Here is an 11,191-nt window from a genome sequence, read left to right as displayed (position 1 = left end):
TTTAAAGTCTTTCTTTTGAAGGCTAACTTGGCACCCTGGAGCGGAAACGGTTAGTACGTAGCGTCTGGCTTCACGCAGCTTCTCGCGGTAACGTTAGTATACTGTTAGCTTGGTAGCTAACACCACCGTTTCCAGGTTTCGTGTCGACCTGAAAACATCAAACCGAGAGAGACACAGAAAGACTGCGTATCTTAAACCTTTTTAAACCCAGGCTGTGCAGAAGAGAAGAACAATGCCACACAACTTCCAGCCCGGAGACCTCGTCTTTGCTAAGATGAAGGGATACCCCCATTGGCCAGCCAGGGTAAGCAAGCAAGCAACGTTAACAGCAGCAGCAGTCTGAGAGGCGGAGGAGGGGGTGGGCTGCTCTGCACGGGACGCTGTAGAAGGTTCTCTGTAGATGTTCTCCACTACGTTTATGGATACAGACAAACAGAAAGCGTAGGCTTACTTCTGCAGGGCTGACAGGCTGCAGGTGTGCACAGGCCCACTGTCAGCGTATGAGCGGCAAAATTTGCATGAGATGCTCGTGGCCTAACCTACACGGAGACGTTCACCACCCCAGCTAACGTTGTTTTTATGGAGATGACGTTTAAAAAAAAATTGTGGATTTTTTCCCCCTCCCCTTTTTAAAAACTTGCTGATATTGTAGAGCATATTTCCCTGCGCATTAAAATGGATAAAACGACTATCAGGTTGCGTTTGTTGTTGTTTTAACTGCTAATTGCACAAATGGCCAAGGGGCTGACCGTTGAAGTGGCACATTTACGGGGATTCTGATGAGCAGAAACAACTTTTCGAGCCACAGTTGTGTGTTCAGTCCTGTGTCTGCAAGTGAATGTGTGACATGTCATCTGTTTGCTCTCTTCATTGAAAATCATGCTTTTAAAAATTACGATTATTTTTTTTAAACAGATTGAAGATGTGGCTGATGGAGCAGTGAAACCACCTCCTAATAAAATCCCCATTTTCTTCTTTGGGACACATGAAACGTAAGTACACAGAGACTAGAGTTAAGTGTATTTGCAGAACTGTTTAATCTTGGGTGGATGCAGGTGTTGTAAACTTGCACATTGGCTGAAATTCATCAGCCATGTTTACTTTTTCTGGTTAAATTTGGTAGTTCCAGTTTTGAATTTAGGCTCTGGCTCACCTGTTTTTTTTAAAAAAAAATCCCCTTTGGTAGAGTGACGTTGGCACATATAACTACTTTGATGTGAAACTACTGTTAATTTGAGTCAGTCTTAGTGCGCAGTATGTTTCCACAAGATGTGTTGACATATTTGAACTGGTGAGACACACCATCTGTTTGACAAGATGGCACCTGCAGTATTTTAATCTGTCACTAGGTGGCACAGTGATCTGCTTCAAAGTCTGGAGTCGAACACCAGCCTTCCTAAACACAAGTATAAACATCCTGTTCATTATTGAAAGCCTGGGACATCAGATTGTTTCCCGTCAGTTTGCTTCACGTTTTCTTTATTTTCTCTGTTTTCAAAGAGCATTCCTCGCACCAAAGGACCTTTTTGCCTATGAAAAGTACAGAGAACGATATGGGAAACCCAACAAAAGGAAGGGATTCAATGAAGGCTTATGGGAGATCCAGAACAATCCACATGCCTCCTACAGCGCCCCACCTGTAGTAAGTCTCTGTCATCTTCCCAAAATCCTGAAGCAGGCATAATTCAGCATGAAATGTAAAAGATACTGGAAGCGCATTTGTTTTTTCATAACCCTCATTTGGGTGATTTTTGTGAGCATAGATTTAGGATCTGCAGGATGTACTTGGTAGCGACTGGTTTGATTCAAATGAATCTACTTTTCCTTCTCATGAAAAATTCCTTGTTCAGACTTGGAGAGACTGTGGCCTGTGTGACCTTCACCAAAGCAGCTACTGTTCTTCACCAGTATCTTTGCTGCTTCTCCCCTTTTTGTCGCCCTGTTCAGATATTTTTCATTATTATATTTTATTGTGTTTTGTCTGCAGCCAGCTAGCTCATCTGACAGCGAGGCTGAAAATGCAGGAGGAGGAAGCGACGAGGAGGACGATGAGGAGGACGCCCCGGTTCCTCGGAAAGCACAAACAGGAAGTGAGGTTGATTCAGATTCTGGGAGTGAAGACAGAGGAAGGGGGGGCGGAGGAGGAGGAGGGGGCGGAGGAGGAGGAGGAGGAGGAGGAATGAAGCGAAAGCCACAGGCTCCTAAGGTAATTATACGAGGATTATATTGTTAGTGGATGTGTGTCATTACAACTCGTCCAGTGATTTGATTTAAGATTCACTCCTGTTGTTTTTGATGTTGAGCTTGATTAAAATAAATGGTTTCCTTGGTCACAGTTTGGGCCACAAAGAAGGTTTTTCTGGCACCATACGTGACCAACTACCATCAGCAGCAGCCAAGTTACTGTAACAATTTGTCATTCATGAATAGTTACCGAGAATTTGAAGAGTTGAAAGAAGAGCACACATTTTCTGGTGGCTTTTTTTTTTTATAGCCGATGTTGTCGCAGCAGTGACGAAAGCTAAATGAGCCAGAAATTAAGGGATTTGTCTGCATGACTTGAATATTTGAGCAGTCGACGCGTCGTTTGAAGCTTTGTAAGATCCCAAAAGACGCAGGAATAAGTAGCAGGATTTAAGAGTGTAATAACAGACTGAAACAGAAGATGGCAGCACTGCATGTACAAGGATGCCAGCTGCCGTTAAACCCCGAAGAAGAAGAAGAATCAGCTGTGTCCCAGAAATCATAGCGCGGCCCAGCTTAGTTTCCAACAATGGCGGCAGCTAGTTAGTTTTAATATTACTCTTATTATTCTTTCTGGGTCAGAAAATAAACGTTTAACGTATTTTCAGGCGAGAATGTAGCTGTGTAAACCTCAAATATCGGCTCAGTTTATCAGGACACCACATATTTTCAAAAGCGCTCCGACGTTTTCGGAGATGTCTGTTACCCACTAGCTCGATAGCTAGCCGGGGGCTAGGTCACTAGCGCGGTGAGAACACCGGACTCCCGGCAAATTGTTTTCTAACCCACCGCCGTCTTTCGCTACTCAGGTTAAATATATATGAGTCACTTAGATAAATTAAAAATGTTGTTGTTTGGCTTTTTTTTTTTTTGTATTTTATTTGTTCCTGAGTAAATCGGTTTGTCTGAGATTAAAGTTATAGTTTTACACAGCTGAATAAACGTCAAGCAGACAGCTGATTATCAAAAGTGTGAGATGCTGGAGAATATACTCCGGTGTCCTGTTATATTTTAGATAGCAAGGAGTTCATTAAACTTCACCGAAACAATCTGCAAATTTCATTAAAATTGAATAAACTATCATCTTGTCTTTATTTTTAGTTAGCACCTTAAACACTTAAAGCTGTAAGCTAATGATAGTTATATAAGAGCAGATGCTGCTGGTGCAATAAGCTGTAGTTTTACGTCCAGTGGATGATGATCTGATTAGTCGACTAATCGCATAAATAATCGGTGACTAGTCGACTATCAAAATAATCGTTTGTGGCAGCCCTAGTGTGTACGCGCGTGATTGTGGAGGAGTCTGATGCTCAAAGCCACTTTTGGTTGCCTCTCATTCGCAAATGGGTTGCTATAGCCGCGTGTTTGATTTGGTAGATTTATTTATGTTGGATGCCCTTCCTGACACAAGTCTCACCACTCAGCTGCCAACTTGGTAGCACCTCTGTAGTCGCTATTTACAAATGAAATGAAATTAATTCACGGTGCATTCACGGGTCTTTGGATGGTGGGAGGAAGCCGGTTAGCACTGTTGCTGCACAGCAAGAAGGTCCTGAGTTCAATTCCACCATCAGGCCGGGGTCTTTCTGTGTGGAGTTTGCATGTTCTCCCCGTGTTTGCGTGGGTTCCCTCCGGGTACTCCGGCTTCCTCCCACCATCCAAAGACATGCAGCTTGTGGGGATAGGTTAATTGGATAATCCAAATTGCCACTAGGTGTGAATGTGAGTGTGAATGGTTGTTTGTCCCTGTGTGTTGGCCCTGCGACGGACTGGCGACCTGTCCAGGGTGTACCCCGCCTCTCGCCCTATGACAGCTGGGATAGGCTCCAGCGCCCCCCGCGACCCTTGAAAGGATAAGCGGAAGCAAATGGATGGATGAAATTAATTTCTTTGGTCATGGTGGCATAAAAACTGCACATACAGAATGACCAGTCAGAGTTTGGTGGGTTTTGCCTCAAAGTAAGGTTTTAAAGCTTTTTTTTTTTTAGGTGCAAGGTGCAGTAAATTACAGCTTTATATCAATTAATTTCCCAATTTTCTTCCCATTTTCCAATATGGCTTTTGATTGGCCTTTTCAGGGCAGGGAGGAGACAAACCGCTGTTGTGTATTTCTTTCGTGTCTCTCTTATAACGTCTCAGCTGCAAATCATTTGATGTTTGTTTTTCTTCAACAGGATTTTACTCCAGAGAAGAAATCTGGTGGACGAGGTGTGAAGAAAGCAGGAGGCAGAGGGAAGAAAAAGGTGAACCAGAAGGCCCCGTCACAGAAAGAATTACCTGTCACAAAACTCGGTGTCTTCTCTTTGCGTTTCCAGCTTTCGTTACTTTTTCTCTGTGACCTTGCAGAAGGCTTCGTCCGACTCTGATTCAGACTCTGGATCGGCATCGGAGAAGAAAGTAGCAGACAGCGACTCGGAGGACGAGAAGCCTCGACCGGCTCTGTCTGGTTCAGAATCCCAGTCTGGCTCAAAGTCTGAATCAGAATCAGATCCTCCCCCGCGGAAGGGCCCACAGGCTCGCAAGAAAGGTGCGAGTTTAGTTTTGCTCTTTTATTTACTACAGTTTCATCTACAATCGTAGCGATGCAGATAGATGTTTAGAAGGATGTTTAGAAGCAATTCTTTGCTCGTGAGTTAGTGCAGAGTTTTTCAAAGTCTGTGCTCGTGTCTTTCTGATTCACAGAGAAGCCGGCGCCAAAGCCTCGAGCACGTAAACCCAAACCTGCGCCGGCAAAACGAGCGCCTTCATCGTCCTCCGACAGCGAAAGGTCAGGCTGCTCCCAGGATTCCTTCTTAACGATTTATGCACCACAGGTTAATACAGTAAGAGAAATTCTACTCCATACATTAGCTTGGCATAATTAAGGTTGCCTTGCCCTCCCACCTCTCGCAGTGATAGTGAACCCGACCGCATCAGTGAATGGAAGAAACGAGATGAAGAACGCAGAAGAGAGCTGGAGGAGCGGCGAAAAAAGGAGGAAGCTGAAGAGCTCCGCCGGCTACGTGAGCGAGAGAAAGAGGAGGAGGAGAAGAAGAAAAAAGACAAAGATAAGGCTAAAAAAGAGAGTGACAGTGACAGCAGCAGTAGCTCAGATGAAGGTATAGACGATCACCCGTTGAAGAAGTCCAAGAAACCCCCCCCACCACCTATCCCTGCGCCCTCAGACTCTGATTCTCCGCCACCAGCTGAGGTACGTCTGTTAACATAGAGTAATGTTTTTGCTTTTGTTAAAGAAATGGGATTATACGTGATACTTTCCCATCAAAAGGTAAAGAAGCCACCCAAGAAGCTAGACAACCAGAAGAAAGCAAAAATAAAGAAAGAAAAGGAGAGGAAAGAACGAAAAGAGAGAGAGCTGAAAGAGAAGAAAGCCAGACGGTCAGAGGAGAGGTCCAGAGCGAGGTGAGTGCTCAATGGGGAACAGACTACTGCATGCACAGCTCATCAGGAGGTGGTGATCAAACATTAATGTACACGGATCACAGAGTTTCCTCTCTGTCTTAGGTCCAAGCCTGAAAAGCTGAAACGCAAACCAGAGAAGCTGCCGGAGAAGAAGGTGGAGAAGAAAAAGGGTCAGTGACTCACGCTGTTGGCTGAAAACATGCAGTGTCATTTATATAAGAGAGAGAGACAAGTTCAGTTTTCATTATCAAGAACGGATAAAGATATAATTTAGTACTTTGTGTGTTTATTTGCAGAGCCGTCACCTGGAGAAAGGCTACAGAAGCTTCATACAGATATAAAGTTTGCACTTAAAGTGGACAACCCAGTACGTAACGCTTAAGACGATGATTAATATGGTCACATAAATGTTTTGGGTTTCTTTTTATTCTGGCGTGAAAATTTGGTTTGTGTGGTTTTCAGGACATAGAGCGATGTCTACAAGCACTGGAAGAGCTCGAGGCTGTTCCTGTCACCAGCCAGATCCTACATAAGAACGCTGAAGTTATTGCCACACTAAAAAAGGTGAATTTGTTTTGTATTGCTCCACTGTTCTTTCTAGGTCCACAGCTCCTTTTGGTGTTTAAGCTGGAAAACCTGTGCTAAAATTTACTCAAGTAGTCAAAACGCAACACAAGGTTGGTTGAGCAGTAACTGTTTTGCCCTTGTGTTTTTATTCTTAAACACTTGTAGAGTAACTTTGCATAAGTCACCGTTCACAATAATACTTACCGGTATTTATTTGACACTGGGCTTTGATGCAGTCTGTCCAAAACAGGGCATTTTGGTTCCTCTGCCTTTAAGCCAGTTTTTAAATATTTGATTGGCTAACTTTAAGCAGTGTGAAGCTTTGGCTCGTAGGGATTACTTACACACACGCTGACATCAATTGTTTGAAGTTTGATCAATTGTTCATGTGTATCCATCTCTGTAAAAGTATGTACATGACAGGGAAATAATAAAAGGAAAGGCAGGAGTCTTTTTTTGGGAGACTCATTGGCAACTTTGTTAGTTACAACTTGCTATGACAGTGCTGGATACTCTTCTGCTTTCTAAACCGCCTTACTTCTACATGACATAGATACAACAAGGCAGGAACTCCAGCAACACTTAAAGGTAAAGAGGAACAACTTTATTAACTGACCAGCGTGTTTCGGCTTGTGGCTTTCATCAGGGTCATAATAACATAGAAACAAATTTGTGTTTAAATAAAGTACAGGAAACAGAAAAAAGGGAAAAATGTTTTCAAATGAACCAATCACACCTTCACGGGTAAACCAGCTGACGTATAACAGGTTGGTATTGGTTAATAGGTTAATTGGTTAAGTCACAGCTCAAGTGGAAATTGGTGAAGTTGTTGCTATGGATATGACAAGGTCGGGTTCATTTCACTGCAGGGCAACCTGCATGTGGCGAATAAAATTTGAACTTGAACTTGAAGGTGCAGCACACGATGGCATCACACAGTTGCTGCACATCTGTAATGCAAATCCTCAGCAGATGTGCTCAAATGGATTGAAATGTGGTGACTTTTGATGACTGTGAACTCAGAAGATGGGTACAGCATGTTCAGCAGCCATATTGTGTGTTTTCTCTGTAAACCATAGAGATAGATGTGTAGGATCAGCAGTTTCTGAAATACTTAGGCAAATTCATTCAGTACCCAAAGTTACTATAGTTAACTAAAACTGTACTAAATATGGAGAAACTGTATATGGGGAAAAACATTGTAGTTAAAAATAAAAACTGGATTTTTGGAAAGATTAAAACTGAAATTATTGAGAATTTGGAAAACAGAGAAAATATCCTTATGTTTAGTCTTTGTTAGTTTTTGTTAGACCATTAAAGCCTCATCAGGGTTTAATGGTCATGTTTATTGAGACTTTGGACATCTACCAGACTGAGAGTCAACTGCTTTCAAAAGGTTTACTATTTTTGTTGGAATACTTGTACTGATTTTCCTAAATCTTGCCGCTAGTAGATGCCCTCCATACAGTAACAATTAAAAAAACTAAAGTCACTTAAGTGCCTTCTTCTGATGCTCAGTTTGAACTTCAGCAGGTCATCTTGACCGTGTCTGCATGCCTAAATGCGCCGAGTTGCTACCATGCGATTGGCTGATTTAGATATTTGCTTTAATGAGCAGTTGAACAGATGTACCTAATAAAATGTTCAGCAAGCGTATGTTTAGCAATCTACGTGTTTTTTATTTGAACAAATTCATATAAAAAATGTTACCGGACTTATTTGACATGTTTGTGTTCATTTTAGATCCGGCGGTATAAAGCCAGCACTGCAGTCATGGAAAAAGCTAGCGACGTCTACAACAAGTTAAAACTGCGTTTTGTGGGCAAGGCGGAGGTGGCAGCCAAACCTAAAACTGAGAACAAGGAGCCAGAGAATGATGAGGAGAAAGAGACAGAAAACACAGGTAAAAGCACTCGTTTTGGATTTACTAAAATCTGGATTCTACTGTTTTCTAGTGCACTTTCTTTGGGTTTGTCTGCTCGCTTATTTAAATCTGATTTTGCCGTGAGCAGACTCCACACCTGTGAATGGGGAATCAGAGCAGAAAAAAAATGACACAGAGGGAGAGGAAAAGCCAAAGTCACCCATACAAGACGAGAACAACGTTGATACGGCTTCAAGTCCAAACAGGTGAGCGTCACACGTAAACCCACCTGTGACAGGATGCGAGCTTGGGTCACATTAGCAAACGAGACACATTTTTGCTATAATCGGATGATGTCACGTATGATGTTTTCAAGCATGCCTGCTCTTCGTTAGACAATTAAACATAGGGAGGGGGGTACCATCTTAAATTGCCTGTGATTGGTCACAGGACCACAACCAATGGGAATAATATCCAATCAGAACTATATCTCATGCAGGACAAACAGTTTATAAATAAATAAGAATATGTCAGAATAATCAGAGCCTAGAAAGACAAATAAGGGAAGATAAACATCGTGGCTCAAGAGTTGGGAGTTCGCCTTGTAATCGGAAGGTTGCCGGTTCGAGCCCCAGCTTGGACAGTCTCGGTCGTTGTGTCCTTGGGCAAGACACTTCACCCGTTGCCTACTGGTGGTGGTCAGAGGGCCCGGTGGCGCCAGTGTCCGGCAGCCTCGCCTCTGTCAGTGCGCCCCAGGGTGGCTGTGGCTACAATGTAGCTTGCCATCACCAGTGTGTGAACGTGTGTGTGAATGTGTGGATGACTGGATATGTAAAGCGCTTTGGGGTCCTTAGGGACTAGTAAAGCGCTATATAAATACAGGCCATTTACCATAAACATGTGTCAGGCAACGTCTAACAATAAAACTCGATACATTTGGTTGGACACACATGAAACCTACTCACTCGTTCACTATGTGTCTGCTATATAAAATAAATTAAATTGTATGAAAGGTTTTTGAAAAACACGCTACACAAAGTATTTAAAGACACCTTCGGTAAGAGGTCTTATGGTGCCGTCAGGTTATGTGTAGGAAAACTCCTAAAGAGGCGCCTGCATTGTTGGATGCGTGATATTTACTAAATAAACATTATCGGGCGTAATCTTGTTTTACGTGTATTGTTACGACTCTGCGATCCTCTTCAGGCGAAGCCCGGACAGCTCGGCCGAACAGCAAACGCACACGTACGAAGAAGAGGACAACTCGATCTCTGCGGAGACGGAACAACCTGCCGCCGAGAGCTGAAAGCATCCCTCACCGACCACTGCAGTGGACCAAGTGCTAAAAGATGGTGGCCTCTGTTTAACATGACGCAGTGCTGCTGGCCCAACAACATTGCAACACACACCCAGCATTTCCTACCTTATCTGTTACTTCATTGTTCATGTTTTAGACATTTTTGTACTCTAACCATACCAAACCAGAAAAGGCCCATTTTTAGTCCATTTGTTCATCACATCAGAAACGACATGCTTATTAGTGAGCTAGATAACGGCACCACGCAACACTCGTTGGTTTCCGAGATGTACTTTTTCTTTTCTACGACACTCTGGCCGTCCTGGATCCTCACTCCAAACTCCCGCCAGCTCCTGGCTGCTTTCTTCTTTCTAAAATCTGAACTTTGGTCTTTCATACTGTGTGTATGTCAAATGATTACATTTTTAGCTCTTCTATATAGAGCGGGGTAATATGAGATGAAACTGAATCTGATGAAGAAAATGGGAAGAAATGAGTTATGCTTTTTTGTGTGTATGCGTGTGTGTAGCTCTTACATCTGTTGGCTTCTTTCTTTTTCTTTTTTTTTATAAAGCCTGCAAAACATCACAAAGGCCTCCTATCTGTGTGTTTGCCATAGTGGGAGGGGTAAAATGCTACTTGTCTTTTATGTTAAGTATTTTTTTTAATTCTCTGGTCTTGACCCAGTGAATCCAGTCTGAAATGTAAAGAGTCACTTAAAACTGTTTTCTGGTTGAGGTCCACCTACTGTTTTTATAGCCTCGTTTTCAGATAGATACAGTTTTGTCTAAAAATAATAATCTATGTGGAGTTAAACACCTTGTACTCTCCTCTCCCCTAGTGTCTGCTTAATAAATGGAATAACGCACACATTAAAAACAAAAACTGCCCTTAAAAGCTAATGAGATCTCATGTAGCTGCAGCCTTTTTTTTTACATGTTTTTTTTTCTGTCATGTGCATACAGCCGGTGTTTTTAGTGCTATGTAAATTGGTAAAGTATTTCTATCACTAGACTTGAATAAAAATATCAGCATGGTTTTGGTTCTACTACATTTTTTGGTGTTTTGACCTGCCACATTGACAGTCGTTAGTGAGTCATTATTCTCACATGCTACACTGACTGTGTTCTGATAAGTGGTTAAAATATCAGTGGAGTTGTTTAACTTTTTTAGGATTAAGAGAATAAACCTTCTGGCTCACAACAGACGCTAAGTGGGGAGGACGGGGTGGGTGGGGAGGACGAGCCCTTTAACTCAACTGATTCCCACATGAGAATCTCGCATAATGCTCCAAGTCAGCTGACTTTAGACGCCATTTTGTCAGCCATTTCCTACACCGATCCACTGCCAGCGTCTCTGCACAGCACAGGACGGCCCCGTCTGGCCTCAACTTCATCTGCCCGGGCTCAGTAAACAGCAGCGGACCCCGCAGCACATCACGACACCCGGGTGGATGAGACACGGTGTAGCGCGTCGGTCGGCACCCCCTAGATCTCTGCAAGGCGCTCGGCCCCGCAGGACAGAAGCGGTACAAAGTCGCAGACAGTCATGGCTTTGAAGATTGTCAAAGGGAGCATCGATCGGATGTTCGATAAAAATCTCCAGGATTTAGTACGTGGCATCAGGAATCACAAGGAAGATGAGGTAAAACGAGCAAACCGTGACACCGGGGTGTTTTAAGCTTTACGTTCATTAACGTTTTTATAAGTCCAGCACACACACTGTGCCGTTACCGTTATCGCTGACCAGCGGGCTAGCGCTGGGTAAGTTAACGTTAGGTAGGCTGGAAAGCTAGCGTTATCGTCAGCGGCTAACGC

General features: G+C 43.2%; 2 protein-coding genes across 2 annotated transcripts in view; both read left to right on the top strand.

Annotated features, from left to right (window-relative positions):
- Positions 1-27: 27 nt before the first annotated feature.
- On the top strand, positions 28-10,411 carry hdgfl2 (HDGF like 2). Its single transcript, XM_026158181.1, has 15 exons — positions 28-304; positions 916-992; positions 1,501-1,642; positions 1,988-2,206; positions 4,233-4,487; positions 4,591-4,771; positions 4,927-5,011; positions 5,137-5,434; positions 5,513-5,646; positions 5,749-5,816; positions 5,943-6,013; positions 6,109-6,210; positions 7,957-8,116; positions 8,226-8,343; positions 9,284-10,411. Exons 1-15 carry the CDS (start codon positions 233-235, stop codon positions 9,381-9,383), a joined length of 2,082 nt encoding a protein of 693 aa, XP_026013966.1. The 5' UTR covers positions 28-232; the 3' UTR covers positions 9,384-10,411.
- A 237-nt stretch (positions 10,412-10,648) lies between these two features.
- ap3d1 (adaptor related protein complex 3 subunit delta 1) overlaps positions 10,649-11,191 on the top strand; it is a 28,295-nt gene continuing 27,752 nt past the window's right edge. Inside the window, exon 1 of the mRNA XM_026157751.1 lies at positions 10,649-11,018. Within this exon, the coding sequence (XP_026013536.1) occupies positions 10,923-11,018 (96 nt within the window). The 5' untranslated portion in view covers positions 10,649-10,922. The remainder of the gene's footprint in view (positions 11,019-11,191) is intronic.

This window comes from Astatotilapia calliptera, chromosome 23, assembly GCF_900246225.1.
Source record: "Astatotilapia calliptera chromosome 23, fAstCal1.2, whole genome shotgun sequence".
In the NCBI taxonomy this organism is placed as follows: Eukaryota; Metazoa; Chordata; class Actinopteri; order Cichliformes; family Cichlidae; genus Astatotilapia; species Astatotilapia calliptera.
The sequence above is the reverse complement of the archived record's forward strand: the minus strand, read 5'-3'. Positions and strand labels throughout refer to the sequence as shown.